This window comes from Anabrus simplex, chromosome 14, assembly GCF_040414725.1.
Source record: "Anabrus simplex isolate iqAnaSimp1 chromosome 14, ASM4041472v1, whole genome shotgun sequence".
NCBI lineage: Eukaryota > Metazoa > Arthropoda > Insecta > Orthoptera > Tettigoniidae > Anabrus > Anabrus simplex.
This window is the reverse complement of record NC_090278.1, coordinates 50,382,263-50,403,530: the sequence shown is the minus strand read 5'-3', so window position 1 is coordinate 50,403,530 and position 21,268 is coordinate 50,382,263. Positions and strand designations below refer to the sequence as shown.

The 21,268-nt window shown below is 37.3% G+C and overlaps 1 protein-coding gene across 3 annotated transcripts in view; it reads right to left on the bottom strand.

The window, feature by feature from the left end:
* LOC136885223 (gastrula zinc finger protein XlCGF7.1) overlaps positions 1-21,268 on the bottom strand; it is a 135,212-nt gene that overhangs the window by 36,603 nt on the left and 77,341 nt on the right. For 2 of the 3 annotated variants that reach the window (XM_067157665.2, XM_067157664.2), the window contains exons 5-7: positions 12,881-12,962; positions 8,001-8,102; positions 2,878-2,936 (exon numbers count right to left, since the gene is read on the bottom strand). In XM_067157665.2, coding sequence (XP_067013766.2) covers positions 2,878-2,936; positions 8,001-8,102; positions 12,881-12,962 — 243 coding nt within the window. Of the gene's footprint in view, positions 1-2,877; positions 2,937-8,000; positions 8,103-12,880; positions 12,963-15,395; positions 15,485-21,268 lie in introns of those variants that run through there. The other variant, XM_067157667.2, reaches the window with a different exon arrangement.

Here is a 21,268-nt window from a genome sequence, read left to right as displayed (position 1 = left end):
GAGGCAGGTAGGCTGGGCTTGCCTGCCAGCCAACCGATTACTGAAACTCACTGTAATTGACAACAGCTAAGCTATGCTAATTACCTAAATCAAAGATGCAAGGTGATATATGCAAAACCAATCCTACACACAGAATAAATTATGCTTCATATATACTGAGTCTGTAGATTTCCTTCCTCAATTAAAAAAAGGGCAAGGGAAGAAAATACGTTACAAAAATATATTATTACAACTACAGTTAAAGGAAAATACACCACCAATAAAGGCCACTATTTACATGTGATGCCATGACACTAACTTCATCCAGTAGAGCCAAATTGATAATAATTCAAATGATGAACTCCACAGTTCACTGAATAAAGGGAAACATTAAAAGTTCACATATTCTTTGAAGCACTGATCATCACTGCTACAATGAGCATAAAAGGTACACAGTCTGAAATTATGTCTTTTAAAACAGTCCAAGAAAAAAAGGCCGAAGAAAACAGGGAAAAACAGATGAAGTTGGAATATTGCATGGATCTGGCCATGAGGGCATAAGCTACTCCATCAAAATAGAGGCTAAATATCACCACATTGAAGCCAGATAATTAAAATGAAAATTCTCTGAAGGACCAGCTTTGCAAGACTGATTGAAGGAAGTCTCTCCCCCTACCTGATGGTAATCCAGTCAATACAAAATGTCATGGTGAGAAATGATGAGAAACATCACCGAAAAAGTGTGGACAAGAGGTAATTCTCCTCTCTTGAGCAAGCATCATATCACAGACAGGGGACTGAAGGAGTTTAGAGAATTTATACTATTTCCCTAAGGGGAAAATGTGATGTATCGGAAGGAGAAAGAGCGGAGAGAGAATATTCCAGAATGGAGTAGAAGGTGTTGATGCAAAGTGTACATCATAGGAAGTAACCAAGTACAGAAATCTGGGGCAGGTGTGAAGAGAAGTCATTTTCCAATGAGGACAGAGTTGCAGATACATAAAATGGTAATATGGTGGCAAAAGGTAAGAACAGCATTACAACTTGCAACATTGTGAATAAAAAGGTTGTTAGTCAGCAAGAGACTAATTTTATTTAGCTCCTCTCACTATTTCATGTCATACTAACAAAAGTAGGTTTACAGTTATGATAGGTCTAAGAAAGTAGTAGCCGTGAACTCAATTAAGGTACATTTGTCTGATAAGAAAATGAAAAACTATGGAAAACCATCATCAGAGCTACTCACGGAGGGTTTTGAACCCATCATCTCTCCAATGCAAACTTCGAAGTTGCATGATCCTTATCACTAACCATACTCAATCATTGTGATCACGATGCTAATGCATTAAAGTAATGGATGAGTTTCTATTACTTAAGACAGATAAGCACTATCATAAATGAATAAACTTGGAGTGACCTATAATGTATAAGTTATTAAACAATTTGTTAATAATGCCCTCTAGGTAAGTGGCTAGAAAATTTTAGAATTCCAAACATTCCGAAATATTAGCGTTAGCCATCGTTAAGTAATGTTGTTAACCTAGACCCGGTTTCTGAAGAAATTGGTTGTATCTAATATCTTGATCCCAAAAAATGTTTGAGCCTCATACGATGGAGAGGATTTTAAATTTAATGAACGCTTGTGTTCCAAGACTGCAGATACCAAAGATATGGCACAACAAGAACTTACATACCCAAAAACTTCCACCCACTGCCACTACTCTGACATCTCTACAAAGTGTTGGAGAGAATGGTTTTCAATCAAATATCAAGAGTCCATCAACCAAACACTCGTCAACCAACCTCTACGACACTGAATTTTCCAATTCAATCCCAGTTAGTTCACACAATCATACCTGCAACCAATTACTCCAACAATTCCCTTCCGGCTGTAGAGACATATAGTTTGAGTCAAATGGGAAGTGTTTTAGGCACAAGTGATTTCACAAAATAACCCAATAATATGGTTGCTATATTATAGCATTATCCCACCCACTCAATGTGCTGTGCTGCATGGAATTCTTCACTACATTAAATACCGCTTGCACCAGTCAAAAATAGTCATTCTCATTAAAAACAACTCCAAAAGAAATAGCTTCCCATCCAATATAGACTACAGTACAAAAGTATTTACAAGTAGAAAGAGATGATGCAGATGGTATAATGACTTATGAAATTAGTACACAATTATGCTTTTCCCAAAATCATGATAGGCTGTCAAAAATGTATCCATTATCTATTTATTTGTTCACATATTGAAAATGAAAAAATGAAAACCTACAACCTGTTTTCTAGTCATTGACCGGGTCAGGAATGAAATGAATGAATCATATATAGGCTATTAGTACGATGGGGTCACTACTTGGACTTGAGAGATGCTATGACATGAGAATGGAGTGTGTTGCTAGAATGAAAGATGACAGGGAAAACCGGAGTACCCGGAGAAAAACCTGTCACGCCTCCGCTTTGTCCAGCACAAATCTCACATGGAGTGACCGGGATTTGAACCACGGTATCCAGCGGTGAGAGGCCGACGCGCTGCCGTCTGAGCCACGGAGGCTCTTGTTCGCATATTATTTAAGTTTAATGTAATAATTAGACATATAATTGGGAACTTGAGACACTGTAGTTTGCAGAGTGTAAGTACATATAAGATAGTAAGGCACAACACCATGGCTTCATGACCTGAGGCATGCCATATATAATCTGTCAGTAAGTAAATAACATGTAGCTAATAGCAAAATCCACTCCACTAATTTTGCCCTCAAGTGCTCAATGAACAATTTGTTAAATTAGAATAGTAAGTGTTATTGAAATATGAAATAATTCACAGTCAAAGAAAAATATTACAGAACTTGTTTTCTAGAAGTGAAATTATCATAGAATCTCATTACTCACTTTTTCAAGGGAACTACACTCGCATTATACTCTTCATCACTGGTTTCAATCTTCATGTCCTATAAAATAAAGAGAAGATTGAAATTTATCAACAAGCATTCACTCACTTGAGAACTCAAAATGGGAGGGAGAATGAAATTAAAATTACATGGTAAGCACAAGACATTTTGTGAAGAGGAAGAAATGAGGAGAAAATTTATTTTCATATAGAATTCTTTTCAGGCCATGGAAATGGTGGTGTGGTTACTGTAGTCACGTCCTAGTTCATCAACCATGGGCAACGGCTGAGTGGCCTTGTAAGTGGTCCTGAGAGTCGGGAGACCAGTTGCTACGGAATGGGAGTGGGTATCTCGGACATATTCCGAGTCATGGCCCACCTTGTGCTCAGGCGGCTAGGACTATACAATCCACCAGTGGTCCCTAACTCGTTAGAGAGATCCTCACTTGGACTGTGTGCAAGTAGGGTAGCATCCTGCTTCATGAATTTACTGAGCTCACAACATGTTAAGCAATCCTCGGACCTATGGGAGTAAAGGAGTCCCACTCCCATCTGACAGGCAAGGGACTCCTTGGGAACAACCTGGCGAATGAAATGGAATTTGATGGGGAGCTATCATTATTAATGGGGCTCATGGAAAAAAGAAAGTAGAACTGGCTGAGTCAGCAAAGAGGATGCATCTGGATGCGCTAGGAGTAAGGAGAGATAACGAAGAGGAGATAGGAGATTGTAAAGTGTACTTGATGGGTGTTAAAAAGGGAAGGGCAGAGTCTGGGGTGAGGCTGTCCATCAGGAATACTATTGCATGCAACATAGATTCAGCTGGGCACGTAAAAGAGTGAATAATGTGGGTAGTTTTTGCAGTTGGAGGAATTAGGATGAGAATTTTAACAGTGTATTCACCATGTGAGAGTGCAAATGAGAATTAAATTGGCAAGTTTTATGCAGCACTGAGTGACATCGTAGTAAGGGTCAACAGCAAGGATAGGATAGTGGTAATGGGCGATTTCATTGCAAGAGTTGGAAATAGAACAAAAGGATACGAAAGGGTGATTGGTATGAGGTGAAGATATGGAAACTAATAGGAATGGGAAGCGTGAACTGGACTTCTGTGCTAGTATGGGTTTAGCAGTTACAAATACATTCTTCAAACATAAAGCTATTTAACGCTACAAATGGGAGGGTAGGGGTACCTTATCCATAATAGACTATAACATAACCGACTTCAAATTCATGATATCTGTTAGGAATGTACAGGTTTTCTGGGGAATTTTTGATGAAACAGACCACTATCTGATTCATATTGAACTAAGTATCTCTAGGCCTAGGATAGAAAAGTGAAAAATCTGTGTGCAAATGAATAAGGTCAGAAAATCTCCAGGACAAGGAAATTAGACAGAAGTACATGGATATAATTAGTGAGACATTCCGAACAGTGGACAGTAAGCAGGTTCAGGATATAGAAAGAGATTGAGTGACATACAGGGTTGCTGTAGTAGAAACAGCAAAGGAATGACTAGGAACAACTGTATATAAAGATGGCAAAAAGCAAATATCTTGGTCGAATGATGCAGTGAGAGCAGCTTGTAAACATAAAAAGAAGGCTTATCAGAAATGCCTCCAAACAAAGGGCTGATGCAGACAGGGAATGGCACATAGATGAAAGAAACAGAGCAAAACAAATAGTTAATGAATCCTAAAAGAAGTTGTGGGAAGATTTTGGTAATAATCTGGAAAGGCTAGGTCAAGCAGCAGAGAAACCTTTCTGGACAGTAATAAAGAATCTTAGGAAGGGAGGGAAAAAGGAAAATGAAGAGTGTTTTGGGTAATTCAGGTGAACTCATAATAGATCCCAGGGTATCACTGGATAGGTGGAGGGAATATTTTGAAACTTTTCTCAGCGTAAAAGTAAATTTTCATGGTGGTGTTGCAAACAATGGAGCTCATGGGGGGGAGGGAAATGATGTTGGTGAAATTACGCTTCAGGAAGTGGAAAGGATGGTAAATAAACTCCAATGTCATAAAGCAGCAGGGATAGATGAAATTAGACCCCAAATGGTGAAGTATAGTGGGAAGGCAAGGAAGAAATGGCTTCATAAAGTAATAAGATTAGCATGGAGTGTTTGTAAGGTACCTTCAGATTGGACAAAAGCAGTAACTGCACCTATCTATAAGCAAGGAAACAGGAAGGATTGTAACAACTATTGAGCTATCTCATTGATTAGTATACCAGGCAATGTATTCACTGGCATCTTGGAATAGAGGGTGCGATCAGTGGTCGAGAAGAAGTTGGATGAAAACTAGTGTGGTTTCAGACCACAGCGGGGCTGTCAGGGTCAGATTTACAATGTGCAGCAGGTAACTGAAAAGTGCTACGTGAGGAATAGACAGTTGTGTTTAAGTTTCGTAAATCTAGAGAAATCATATGACAGGGTACCAAGAGACAAGATGTTCACATACTGAGAGACTATGGGATCAAGGGTAGATTATTAAAATCAATCAAAGGCATTTATATTGACAATTTGGCTGCAGTGAGAGTTGATAGTAGAATGAGTCTGTGGTTCAGGGTACATAAAGGGGTTGGACAAGGCTGTAATCTTTCACTTTTGTTGTTTGTAGTTTACATGGATCATCTGCTGACAGGTATAAAGTGACAGGGAGGGATTCAGGTAGGTGGAAATGTAGTAAGCAGTCTGGCCTATGCTGACGACTTGGTCTTAATTGCAGATTGTGCTGAATGCCTCCAGTCTGATATCTTGGAACTTGAAGATAGGTGCAATGAGTATGGTACAAAAATTAGCCTTTCGAAGATTAAATTGATGTCAGTAGGTAAGAAATTCAGCAGAACTGAATGTCAGATTGTTGATACAAAGCTAGAACAGGTAGATAATTTCAAGTGTTTAGGATGTGTGTTCTCCCACGATGGTAATATAGTAAGCGAGACTGAATCAAGGTGCAGTAAAGCTAATTCAATGAGCTCGCAGTTGCGGTCACCAGTATTCTGAAAGGAGGAGGTCAGCTCCCAGACAAAACTCTCTTTAAATCGATAAGTTTTTAGACCAACTTCACTTTATGGGAGCCAAATCTGTGTGGACTTGGGATATATTATTCATAAGTTAGAAGTAACAGGCATGAAGGCAGCGAGAATAACTGCTGGTACAGACACGTGGGAACAATGGCAAGAGAGTACTTGGAATAAGGAGATAAGGGCTAAGCTAGAGATGAACTCGATGGATGAAGCTGTACACATAACCAGCTTCGGTGATAGGGTAATGTGAGGCGAATGGAGGATAGGTTACCTAGGAGAGTAATGGACTCTGTTATGTAGGGTAAGAGAAGTAGAGGGAGTCATAGATAATGATGGTTTAACTCAGTTTCTAACAGTGTAAAGATAAGAGGTATAGAACTAATTGAGGCCACAGCACTAGATGCAAATAGAGGATTGTGACAATATTTAGTAAAATCACAGAGGCTTAGATACTGAACGCTGAAAGACAAAATGGTCTATAATGATGATGTATGCATGTATGTTGGACAAAGGGAATACATAAATTATCTCGTCAAGGCAATTTGTCTTACAATGTACATCCAGCACTGGCTCTTTACACTGGTGGTTCGACACAGAAAGTACAATAAGAAGTTGTTACAATAATAAGAACCATCTTTCCAATACAGAATAATCCTTTATATTTAGGATAAATGTTTTAATAAACATATTATACTCTTACTGATCATTTTTAAATTGTTGTAATTAGTTTTATCGTCGTATTCTTAGACGTTTTTACATTATATGTACTAGGATCAGGACCCTGACCTACCTTGAATTGGGTTATTCTGGCTGATGATGCTCACAAAGCATGAGCGAAACATGTCCTAATTTTAATATCTATTAATGGTTTTATCCTAAATATAAAGGATTACTATGTATTGGAAAGGTGGTTTTTATTATTGTAACAACTTCTTCTTCTGAATTCCAATATGGCTTCATAATGAGATTTACAACTTGCAACAGAATGTACATCCAGTGCAGTGTGACATTTGAAGCTTCAGATCTTATAAGTCAATCCTCCTGCAAATTAATTCATTGTGCCATTTCAATCTTTAAGTCTTACCATTTTCTGCCATCTGTGGTCATCAGCGTAACTCAGGAAATGTGATCGATACTGATCAGTTAATTTCATCACAGTCAAAGTGTACTTGACATCAAAGAGGACCCTACTGTGCATCCAATGAACTACTCTAGATGTTGAAAAAAGTGCAATCAGGTATTCCCATTTAATGTAAGAAGTGAGAAGTAACACAAACTTCTTACATGGAGCATGTCTTCACAGCACGGAGAGGGATATCCTGTGAGCGTACATAGGCTTCAAACCTGCTTGCTACGTTGCAGAAGGAATAGAAGAAAATACCTGCAGACATCTACCTAAAATTAGTGGAAACTTTACCTTGAAGGGTAGAAGCTGTGATGGAGATGAAAGGCAGACTTGTCATATGGCAACATAGCACCACCAGTTAACCTGGTGGCTACATGTGTCCAGGCATTCTGTAGTGTATCTAAGAGAAGGTTCTAGTCTTTATCGTATAAAAGCAGGAAATTCAGGAAGAATTTATAAGTACAAGTTTCAAAAATGTATTACATAAATAACATAGTAAAGATTTTTATTGTAGTCAACGTTGGCATCATAGTACGATATTCCAAATCCTAAATCAACTTCTCTACATTAGTGAACATTTAACTTTTGTGAACACATTGTACTCTATATAAAATTCCAGCTAAACAGGTTGCATTCAGAATATACAGTACATGCCAATGAAATGTTAAATACTGAATAAAAATGCTCAATCATATATAAGAAGGATCTGAACCTACAATCTTCCAACTTTAAAACACAGCAACCAAGTTTGGAATTTTACAAGACTCCTGTTCTTCAAATCATAGGGCAAAGGGCATGAGCAATTTGAAAGAGAGAAGTGTGATATGCATTAACAAAGATTCAAATCACAGTCCACACGTAGTGAAGACTCTGTTAAGATATTGCATATATCATCTTCTGATGAATTTCAGCAGACATGGAAAACTGTACCATCTAATATAGATAATCTATCGAGGTATAAGATACTTAACCTGAATTTCAAGTTCCTCTTTTATAAATGGTTTATAAAATACATCTTCAGGTTCAGTCTTCACATCTGTCTGTTCTTCAGTGAGCAGCTTCACCCCATGATCCTAAGAAACAGAGGTAAATTAAATTCAAATTCAAGTGCATACCTGCCAACATCATAATATTATGATTCATAAAACTTTTCCTTACTAGTAAAATAATGCAAAGGATCAAACGAGCCAAGTAATATCAAACTGACTTTTTAACGGTATATAATATGGAAGCTTAGTACCTTACTTATATGTAGTCTACATCATGAGAGATGAAAACAATTTGGCACACACATGTCACAAAAAACAACTTTTAAACCAATCCCCTAATAGAAAGCACCATACTTCCAAAAACTGTGAGCCAAAATAGATTTCAACCCAATTCTTAACAAACTGTAACTCAATGACGAAGTCAGATAACAGGTGTTACCAATAGGATCGAGAAAGTTCAACCACTGTTAGACTTTTTTCTCGAAGTTTCATTCTGTATAAAAACTGAAGCACTAGCTGTTATCAGATGAAGGCATGATCCCATGGCATGGGACATTTGATATTCAGGACATATAATTGAGAGAAATTAATAATAAGTTATATGGTATTTTAGTTTGAATGGTCTGACAGAGTGAAAGAGTAACTTGGAGACTTGGACAAATGTACAGGAGAAGAAAAGAAATTTGACCAGACAATATTATCAGTCATGAAGCCTTTTCTTAGTATTTGGTGCTATATTTATCAAGAACTGTTATAACATTGTGACTACTGCTGAAAACATCATGCAGCATAAAGCATGGGTTTTTAGAACTATTACAAAGAATTGTGGTTTGCCATGTGAGCTGAAGGACAATTCTTGTCATCTGTAAAAATGTGAGATGACTTTTATGTGGAAAGATGAAGTTTTATTTGTAGTCTGGATGGATAAGCGAGTTTTCAGAATGATAACTACCATTCATGATGCATCTATGCAGTGAACATGAAAGCTAGATAGGATAACAGGGTCCAACATAATCAGGCCAATCTTTATTCTTTCTAATAACAAATTTATGAAGGGAGTAGATTGGGTAGATCATTATCAGGCAAAACTTTACTCTTCTTCGCAAGACAGTAAAACTGAGTACGTAAGAATATTCTATTTGGTGAACTATGCTTAATTCAATGCACTTAGGCTGTTCAGTTTCTTAAATCCCCCCAAAATCTGAGGTGGTGGTGGTGATTATTGTTTTAAGAGGCCAAAATCAGAGTTACAAGCAGTTTTTAATGGGAGTTGCTAGACAATGATAGAATGAAAGTTAAGCTCCCTTCCAGCTCAATCAAGAGCGCCGCATCACACTCTCTGAACAAATAAAGGATCATATCCTGGAGAAGTTTGCAGCAATAAGGGCGAAGATAAAACCCAACTAGAGTATGTCAAGTATGTTCGAGCAAGGATAAGCACAATAAAACAAGATATATGTGTTAACAATATTGCGTGCCCCTCCAGAAAGGTTCCAGCTATTGGGATTACCACACCAGAAAAGATTACAAGGACTATTCAAGAAGGCCTCCAGAAAAAAATCACAATAGTCCTTCACATGTTAGCAAAGTTCTGACAGTTTATTTGTAAGCAATTAGAGGTCTGCAAACCACCCAGTTCCTTTGCTCACACTCGTTCGACTCTTATACGGTCGACTGTATCTTGGTTGTCTTGGAGCGGGTCGGCTAGCAGCATGTAGTCCGAGGTAAGATGGATAATGCCCTTAAGGATGGAATCAACAAAGTTATGATGAACAAACTTAAAAGGAGCGAGGAAAGGGGAGTGGCTGACTACAAAATATTGGACACTATGCAAATATTTTAATGACAATTTCAGTGAGGTAATGTAATTAGTTACAAACTTACTATAAACATTGTGCAATCAACTACATCATTAGTTTCTTTTTTTTTTACAAATAGGTTTACATTGGACCGACACAGAGAGGTTTTATGGCGATGATGGGACAGGAAAGAATATGAGTAGCTGTGGCCTTAATTAAGGTACAGATCCAGCATTTGTCTGGTGTGAAAATGGGAAACTACAGGAAACCATCTTCAGGGTTGCTGACAGTGGGGTTGGAACCCACTATCTCCCTAATACTGGATACTGGCTACACTTAAGAGATTTCAGCTATCAAGCTCAGTAACTACATTACTAGATACAGAACATAAACTTGTACCATTTTTCACACCATCCAAATGTTCATCATTATTGTTTCTCTTTTAGCACAGAATGAATCAAGAAAGCATAAGTTACTCTATCTCTGTTAAGCGAGCTCCTTTTGGCACTAATCTGGTTACCAACTGAACTGAAATTTCTTCCACTTGTCGCACTGGGGGCTGGAATAGACAATGTTTTCTTTGCTAGCAGAGCAAGTCTATTCTGCATTGTTACTTCTCCACCATGCAAAGGATCATCTACAGAAATGTGCTCTTGGATTAAATAAATTGTTGTAGGAGGAATATTGGCAACGTTTATTTGTCCAAAATCTGCACCAACATTAACTCTTTTTGACATGGAACCCTGTTCCCGAAACACAGTAAAGAGACAAAAATCTGTTGCAGATATATTAACGCACTTCTGTGTAATGTTTGGTTTGATATCATGGGGTACTGTATTTGATGGGCACAATGTGTTAGGCCACACTTTACACACATGTAGAAAATGCAAACATCAATAAGGAAGCACAACATTTACATGGCACATATCCTACTTGTTTACCATTCACAAGAAACATTCCCATGATTCACTCTTCAACTTTTCTTACTTTAATAATACATATGCTTTCCTCTCAATTTCTGCTTTCACACTGCCTTTGGACTCCCGTTCCATGTTTGCAAAGAACATTGTGATAGCAAATGTGAAGCAGTCGAGCGAACGTGGTGTGTTCGCTCAGATTGTCTAGCGTCAAGCTGTTGAACAGGTCACGCTCTGTAGCAGAGTAGGACTAAATTACACAACTATCTTCATTCGACCAACTGTAAATGGGGAATGCAGACCTTTAGTATGCATGCCCTCCACGTTGGTGGTAGGTAGAAAGTGGTCGGGAACAGGGCTTGTGCATGGTGTGATAGGTACCCCGTCTACAATGTGTTAAGAGATTTCAAAATGTGAGTTTTGATTGGAATTCATAATACATTATCACCTCTATCAGCCAAAATTAAGAAGGGGAGAACAGGATATTCATTAACAAAATGTTTGGTAAGTAAAAAGTGATTATTGGCTTAAAATGGTAGAAAATAACTCTCATAATAGTTTACAATGAAATAATTGTTTCAGTTGGCCTTATTTAAATTATAATATCAATTTACAGAATAAGTATATTAACACATTCAATGTAGATGTATAAGCATGTGCGGAGCACGCACCTAGCTCGTCATGGGACGGTTGCTAGGAAATGTATATCACAGGCTTCCTGCACGGTAAGAAAGGCTTTGATTGTCATTCCACACATCGTGTAAGTCCAGTCTACAAGCAGATTCATCCGTAGCCATATTTGCGCATGCGTATTCCGTTTCCCACGTATTTCCTCTCCAGAGTTGCCGTCATACATCATCATTCATTTATGGGATCTTTGAGCAGCAAGACCACTTCAATGGGAGCTAAGAAACTGCATTTTCTGTTCATTAATTTTTCAGGAGAATTACGAGTAGTTCCGCTTTTGAAATAAATAAATTCCATTACTGCAATATGTTCAGTAAAAGAACTGAACTTGTAATTGTTGTTTATTCTTACATCATATATATGTATAACATGAAAGAACTTCTAATTATTATTTATTCCACATCACATTTATAAGTAACTTGAAAGAACGTGCAGTAATCATTTTTGACTGCATTGTGATGCTTATGTTGTCATTTTATTTATATTTTTTTCTGATGGCCGACAATGTGGTTCCTTCAACATCCCGAGACCTAACCAATTAGCCAAAGAATTTCATTTTTGTTTGTCAAATTATGTAATAGAGAATTGTAAATATGAATATATTTATGCCTGTAACATACTTTATGCATTTGCTTGCTATCCGCGGTAAACAATGCACAGTAATCTACCATTGTGCGTGATCCGTCTGGTGACCAGTATTACTTCTTGATTTCAACCATCATGTGGGTCATGCACCAAGTCCATGAGTTCGATAGAACTTGTCCTACCAACGTACAAAACTTCGATAATTACCACTAAAGAGTCCCACACAAATATTTTGCTCAGGTTGGCGGGAATGTCACGCTCTGCTAATATGCAGTGAACGTGTTAAACCAATATGCACCCAAATTTCATTCTCAAGTACAGTACTGGTGTACTTTGGATTTTTTTTTTAAAAAGTCTGGGAATATCTCTTGAATCTCTTATGACTGGTGCAGACAAAATTTGATAAATTAATGTATACAGTGTTATAAAAATATTAATCTCCCATACCTCTTAGCTTGACCTATTTACAGAACACAAGTACCCACTACTTCCAAAGGTTGTGAAAAGTGATAGAAATAACTTAGCTAATTATTCTTATAAATAATATTAAATGAATAATTTAACTAATTATTTTTATGGTTTTTTGTATTAGCAAAATAAACACAGTGACATGGTAATGATACAAAGGTAATTCGAAAAGTAAGGTCTCCTATTTTTTATAAATACATAGACCTGTTTGTTTCTACAATAGTTTACATCATTTTACATCTTGAACATTTAGCTATTTTTCTACATAATCAAAATTTTGTTCAATGCATTTTTGTAGATGCTGTGATAGTTTTTGTATGCCCTTGTCATACCAGCTGCGTCCCCCACCCACGGGGGTATGTGATTGGAATAATAAAGGTGCAAACATGATTTAAATTCTACTTACAGCATTATGCAGTTTTGCTGTATCCGATACATATCCAGGCTCACATTTGATAAAAACTGGCTCCTCCATTATTAACAGGAATCTGTAAGAAGAAGAGCATGTCAGGGAGATATATAAAAAATAGAATGATCTCAACAGCCATTTTGAATGGTGGTAATTCCAAGAAGGCAGTACAGAAACTTCCTACCTAAATGAGCAAGGAAGTAGTGAAAAAAATTAAGGGACGGGTAGAGGTTTAAAAATAAATAGGTCTTGAGCATGAAGTTCATAATATGGGAGGTTGAACCTCAGAAATCTTGCATTATATGTAGGAGGAAAATATGTTGTTTTCTTTTTGCCAGCAGTGGTTATCTACCAACTTGTACCCAGTAACATATTTAAATTATTAGGAAAATTATCACAAATCATGTGGCTGTATTTCAATAACAACACCTAAATGTGCTCTAATACCTTAAATGTTACTCTGAGCAACCAAGAGTGACAAATTATGACACACATGCTCTCTATATCTTCCTCTCATGCATAAACCTGAACAAAGTCTACTTCAAACTAGTTCTAAAATATAAATATCAGTAGCAATTCGGAAGAACTCCTGAAATATTGTTTCTGAGAGAGCTCTGCAGGGGCAAAAGGACAATGCCTGTTGCTATTAGCAGCTGATGCCTTCAGATAATGCTACTAACTGCTGGTCAATACACAGCTGGTAAAGTGAAGGCAATTTTTCACCAACGATAAATGTGCCCAAACAAAGCATAAGAGTTTAGAGAAAATTCATCATCATAGGTTTATTTTAAGCATATATGCTGAGCAAAGTGGGAAAAGGAGTTAGACTTTAAGTGTGGGGTTGTATATTACAAATTTATCAACATTGGTTTACAAGATTTGACTGTGCCATAGTTGGCAATGACAGCTGACTAGGAGGGTACATGTACTGAATTAGAGGAGTGATGCCTTGTTTAATTATTCATCCAACAGCAGTGTCTTTCAGTACTTTTTATGGAAAATGTTGATCAGTTTGTGCTATTTTATTATAAATGTAAAAATACTTCTTAGGACAGGTTGCTGGATCCACAGAGGTAATAATGAACATTTCTGCTTCTCCTAAGGTAAGGCTGATGACATTTAATTGCTTAATTTGCATTTTTTGTTTGTTTTAGCTAGTGAACCAGCCTAATCCCTGTTTGCTGCATTTACTTAGCATCCTCTAGCTCATCCTGATGTATACCCAAACATTCCACAGGAATCACCCTTTAACAAGACATTATGTTCACACACGTACACACATAAGAACACATATGCACACTGTTACATCATTTAGTTTTATCTACCTCTAATTCTTACATACAGCGTATCACTCTACTTTTATACGACTGTAAAAGAAACTATCAAGTATATTTACGCTCATCAACTGCCCTCTTTCTCTTCAACTCTTGGCAAACACAGCTTCTTGCGTACTATCTTGCGCTCCTTTGATCTATCACCCAAACTTCTCCATGCTTACTGATTCAGTAGATTCTGTTTTCTTCATTTCATAATCTCGGATTTTGGTGATAGCATTGGGAGAATTCTAGTTCCATTCCGAGGTGTGCATAACCTTACTTAGAAGTGTAAGCCACCCACTTCTTGAGACAGATAAATTTGTATTTTCTCTTGAAGCATGTCACTATACCCAAAAACCATCAGTTCTCTAGAACTAGGCCTTGCTGAAAAGGTTGCAGTGACTTTCTTTGAACGTGAACAATGTTTCTTTGAATCTGAATGGTTTTGAGGTCATTTAGTCAGCATGAGCTGTGTACTGTATATTCGTTCCTAATCTATGGCTTGATACTTTCTCTCAGAAAATTGGCCAATACGATTTATTGCATATTCTAAAAAGAAACTGAAGTGCCCAATTCACTCAAAATCAACCATAAGTTAAAACTCTACCAAACTTTTTTTATACCATCTGGAAATATCCCTTTCATTTCTTTAGAATAAATTACTTGTACAATCTTTCCAAGATACAAAGATTAACTTACATATCAGGAGTTTACAAAACAAATCACATTATATCAAAAGCCTTACTTCTGATAAAAAGAGGTTCTTTGCCAGTCTGAGTGGCAGGTTCGATCCTGGCTTAGTGCGGTAGTATTTAAAGGTACTCAAATACGTCAGCCTCGTGTCGGTAATTAAATGGCACGTAAAAGAACTCCTGCGGGACTAAATTCCGACACCTCGGGGTCAACGAAAGCCGTAACACAAGTGGGACGTAAAAGTATTATTATTATTATTATTATTATTATTATTATTATTATTATTATTATTATTATTATTATAAAAAGAGGTTGAAGGCTTTCACTATCTTTTATTGCCATGATCTGCTCTCAGACTTAAGAATATTTATCTTCATATTTATGCAATGTGTTTCCTAGAGTACGGCATCTACAACAGCGCTGTGTATTTGGAATTGTATTTAGCTGATTTTAGTGAGACTTAAGTAGAAGAAAAAATTAGGAAATTCAGTTAACTAAATTACCTCGTAAGCTACGTCTTATTAATGTGCCTTATCAGAGAACAGAAAGGAATAAAATCGCATTCAGTACTCAGATAGCGTGATTAACATCAAAAGCCAAACAACTGATCATGGATTGCATTCCGCTCATAAACCATGAGAAACAAATCGTATGATTCAAACTAAAAACGTAAACATAGATGTTGCGTAATAATCATGCAACGGCGAGAGGAGAACCGAAGTTCTATTTCTTTATTGGACTTCGCATGGTGCTTCGACCAGTCACTACCTTGTTTTAAACTTACTGATACAGGGAATAATAATAATAATAATAATAATAATAATAATAATAATAATAATAATAATAATAATAATAATAATAATAATAATAATCATAATAATAATAATAATAATGCAGGTAACAGGTAGGGAGGGACCCTCTTATAGGCAGCCCTGCACAGGGAGTGGCACCCCTATTTGAGCCCAAGAGCACAATGACCCAGTGTGTAACATTTATTATTATTTACTTTATTTATTAATTCCAGCGAGCCAAAGGCTCATATACAGGAATTGTACAACAAAATTTGTTAGCGTCTAAAATTAATATAATACATATACATTGTCTGCAAATAAATACATAAATTTGTTATAATGAACATCCGTTAAAGGTCCCAGTGAAGGGTAACGAGTAAAGACATCAATGGCAGCAAAGGTGGAGAATATGATTCGGTACGGTAGAGCTGACAAAAGAATCAACTCATTCTCTGGGGGTAGTACAGATGGAACCCACTGCCTTGTAGGATGAGGCTAAGGGAGTAAACCCCAAAAGAAAATCCTCAATTACGTGTTTGTTTTTTCTTTTCATATCATTTTCTAGCTGCTATGTCACACCACCATTTCATTAACAGAATGTCAGAAGGCTTTGATACATCACGTCACAAAATGAGTAGGAAACAGTGAAGGGAAGGAGGCAGTCAAGTCTGGTGTCTACACATTCCGTTATAACGTAACATAGCTAACAATGGAACTAATACAAGATCCAAACAGAAACTGTATTTGCAATAGAAAAGGGAAGGAAGCAGTCAAAGTCAGAATTCAGGCAATCATTTAATTATCCCCTTTACATAACTTAAGCCTAGAACACAAACCCCAATTTGGTACCTAGTACATAAACTACAAACTTCATAAAATTTGCTACTATTTATTTCCATGGTGAATAAAATATAACTGCACAGAAAAATGTTATGTATGAAGCATGTCTTAACAAGTATTTTATTTTACAGAGTGTTAACTCCTAGTTTTTAGGCTGGTTTACATGGGTAGAGTAGCGAGGTGAGTAGAGTAGATAGTAGAATAGCCATGTTACTCTACTCTCCACTGTCTGGTAGAGTTGACACTTGTATCGTTCATACGGAAGTAGAGTCGTACAGTAGAGTAGAGTAGTAGCACCATGTCAAGACGCAAGCACATCGTAACGAAGAGTTTAAAGACATTTGCAAACATATTAATGCAAGAGGTTAGTGAAGCGTAAGAAGAAGCAAATGAGGAAAGAAGGGAGTGAGTAAGAGGCTGGCTTAGGAGAGATACACTCGGGGCATCAACATTAATTCTGAGAGAGCTTGCGACAGAGTATAAAGAAGAATACAGAAAGTGTATGAGATCGAAGCCTGATAAATTTCAACACCGCAAATTCAAAGACACGACACAGTGATGAAAAATGCAATAACACCGAGATTTAAGCTTGAGGTGACTGAAGTTCTTGGCCAATGATAATAGACATCAGTACACTGTAAATCATGCTGGCGTAGGCCGTAAATACCCCGATTACTGATCTATTTATATAATGCGCTTGTTCGTTGCTTGTACGGCCCAGGTGTAGAGATTAAGTTTCAAGACCTGACATTGTACTGTAAACAATAATTATTTTGGATATTCCAAACAAAATATGAAAATTATTCTATTTGTTGTGGACATTATTGTTATTGCTTAAAATTAATGGCATTGTCAAGTGATATGTAGAAGATCCCTATGTATGTTATTAATATGATTAAAGTACACAGTCCGGCATCATTGTCTAACTTAAACACGTCGAGACACATGATGAACACGCTGTGTAACACCGACACTTGAGAAACCTTCATCTAAAGGGACAATCCAGCTGACACTTGTTTATATTTGTTGTTGCATCTTCGAAACTATTATAGGTTTAGGTATTTTTTAAATCCTTCTTCCATCGAAAAGAGGGAGGTCTGTTCTCCATTATAGGACAATACACCTGCATTTCTTTGACCTCCAAAGGTGTACCTCCCCTTAATATCACTGAGCTATAATGTTACGTTGTGGCTTTTAATATTCTTCTTTCTTTATTAATCTGTTCACACTCCAGGGTTGATTTTTCCCTCAGACTCAGCGAGGGACCCACCTCTACTGCCTCAAGGGCAGTGTCCTGGAGCATGAGACATTGGATCAGGGGATACAACTGGTGAGGATGACCAGTACCTCGCCCAGGCGGTGTCACCTGCTATGCTGAACAGGGGCCCTGATGGGGGATGGGAAGATTGGAAGGGATAGAAAAGGAAGAGGCCGTGGCCTTAAGTTAGGTACCATCTCGGCATTTGCCTGGAGGAGAAGCGGGAAACATGGAAAACCACTTCCAGGATGGCTGAGGTGGGAATCGAACCCACCTCTACTGAGTTGACCTCCCGAGGCTGAGTGGACCCCGTTCCAGCACTCATACTACTTTTCAAATTTCGTGGCAGAGTCGGGAATCGAACCCGGGCCTCCGGGGGTGGCAGCTAATCACACTAACCACACCACAGAGGTGGACGGCTTTCAGTATTACCTTGCAAATTATACTTTACTAAACCAGTTAAGAGAGGGAGTGTAGATGTCGGTGGCACCACCTCCAGACTTCTTGGATTTACGAATTTTCGTCAGTTCTTGGTTGTAGGTACATCGTACTTAAAAAAAAATCTGTTTAAGTTCCATAAAACCAAAACCCTCTTTACCCATTTTCGTAATAAAGTCCTCTTCCGCCGCCCATCTCATATTTTAGTTTCTGTAATTAATGCTGTTTATGTTCCATAAACATTCTTTTATCGCTGTACAGTTCCACAAATTGGCATGTTTCTTCTTCCGTACACTTGATTTGGCGACCAAATAAACACACAAAAATGCTCAGTTTACTCAGCGGAATACCGTCAGCACACACATGGAAATAGGCGAATGACGCGCCAACTGAAAAATCGAGCGTCCTCGGCCTTCTCCACCAGCTCTCGGAGCTCGGTTCCAGTGGAGGGGGTAGGATAGTGGTAGAGTTACTTTACCACAGCAGAAACCCACTCTACTCTACTGCCTACTAGCTACTCTACTCTACTTGCTACTATCCCAGTATAGACAGCAGTTAGTGCACAGATGTCCGTTGCAATACGTGCAGTGACATTCAATGCAGCATGCCATCGTCATTCGCCTATTCTGAGCAGGACAGATATTGCAAAGAGTTCTTTTTCCAGTAATAACCAATCCTTTGCGTTGGGTAGATGAACTATCACTTAGAATACTCTGCATCTTTACTTGTAGATGTGTTTGTAAGCTCGGTATTTCTAGTCTCTTCACAATTCATGGCTTGGTGAGTTCTTCACTTATATACTTCATTCAGAATAATGCTGTACAGTAATTTAACTTTGTTACAGACCTTACCTTGCCAAGTTTAGCATACATAGTCACAAATTGTCATGAAAGTTACAACACAATGATATTTACTTTGAAATCAACAGACTCACTCTAACAATGCATGCACACTGACAAAGCTCATGGTATTGTAGGAAACTGCTGAGCAGGACCAAATCCAGTAGAGACAATACGCGACACTTCCGGATTTAGCCTTCTTAAAATAGGAGACAAGTCGCAAGTGGCGCTCCTAGTGGTTTGACCTGAAAATTCACGCTAAATTCAAATATCAATGAAAATGTATATAAGGAAGTGGATAAATAAATTACATCTAGAAAGAAAATGTTACTAAGATATTAACTTCAAAGATGCTAAAGCGTTTCTGGATGAATGAATGAAGAATTATCTAACAGGTTATTATTTAAAAACTGAAATTAGACATATAATCAAGATGTGAAATGGACTGCTGTGAATGATCTTTCATTTATGCATTACTTTTTTAGCTTTAGAATTGCTGCTTGAATGTTCACGGCTAGATTTTTCTTTTTTCTCATTTAAAAGCATTGTATCATCATATTAAAACATTTGTCAACAAAAATATTGGCACTTTCCTTACACACATGATTCAATGAATTTACATTTAAGAGCTGGACAATTTTCCTTTTAACCTGAAGCCTACTAATAGAAAGAAAATCTATAAATTTAGCCTGAAATATATTCAAACTTTCCCTATAAGCAATACTTGCCATAATGCCATTACATTAGCGTAAAGCAAATTTGCATCATTATATTGTTTCAACAAAATAAGTACATTTCTTAAATCACCCACATTTTCTTCAGTGCTTGACAACGCATTTTGGCATTCCAAATGGGGTGACTTCGAACACAACCAGCGACACTCATATGCATATGTATTTTCCTGAATTAAATCAAACCCACCGATTACACCTACAACAACACATCGGTATTGAAAGTTAACTGCTGCACTATACAATAAAATATGCATATTATATTTTAAGCCAGTTAAAATATGGGTCGAGCAGGTCAGAAGATTATGAAGTACTATAAAAATCTCTTTGTCATTGGAAGAATATATATGCAAACACAATATTACTTACATTTTTTTTGTCACGAGGGAAACGGAAGAAAGACCGTGCATTCTTCTCTACTTCATAGTTACTGCAGCCTAACAGAGCGCACACCTTTCCCCTCATGTTGAGAGGAGATATCACGGAATGACACACGCTACTATTTAATTATGTCAACTCACTGAAAATGCGTAAATAACACCAAAAACTTTACACACAAATACACGTGCTCTTATGACAGAATCAGTAGTTCTCAGGTCAATCCGCTAGAGAGAGCTCTAATAGCTGTCCCTCGATATTTTCTCTTGAGTTATTTGTTTGTTTTAATCTTGTCAATCTTATGTTAATTTTAAGGACACTTCCTCTAAAGCATTACTTTGTCAATTTTATATATTTTTCATCTAAACAGTGTTATGTGGCTGAAGATGTTGATAATATACGAAACATGTACCACTTTTGACCATTAAAAATTGCCTTAAGCAATCACTGTATCGACTAGGTGGAAAATAAATAAATACTTAATTGTGAATCTCGCTGAGTGTCGCATATTGTCTCTACTGTATTTGGTAGGACAGCAATGTTGTACAAAAGCCTAGCAGATAGGCTGATGACGTAGCTGTTAGGCCCCTTTCAAAAACAATCAAACAATCCTAGCAGATAGAACCACGTTGCCAAATATGCGTCCTAAAAATGATGAGGGTTTGTGTTTTAGGGTTAACATAGTAAACAACAGACCTAATGAAAGAGGTAAATGAAACTGAGTAATATAGTGTAACAAACAGTGTTCCTTCAATCCGTTTTTACCAAAAATATTTATATCCAGTCGTTTCAGTCAAAGTAGTGGTTTGGTTGAAAGAGTGCCAGAAAACAGAGGTTCTACTATAATGACGTCCAGCTCCATAGCTATATGGTTAGTGTGCTGGCCTTTGGTCAGAGGGGTCCCAGGTTCGATTCCCGGTAGGGTCGGGAATTTTAACCATCATTGGTGTATCATTAGTTTTGAAAATGTTATTTTCACTGTAATACAAATCATGTACCTGTAGGTTCCCATTTTTGATCCTATTTATTTTGTTGCTTCATATTTGCATATTGGTTTGTATTGTCTACCGCAAGTTGAAAAAAGTCCTCTCCAAAATACAA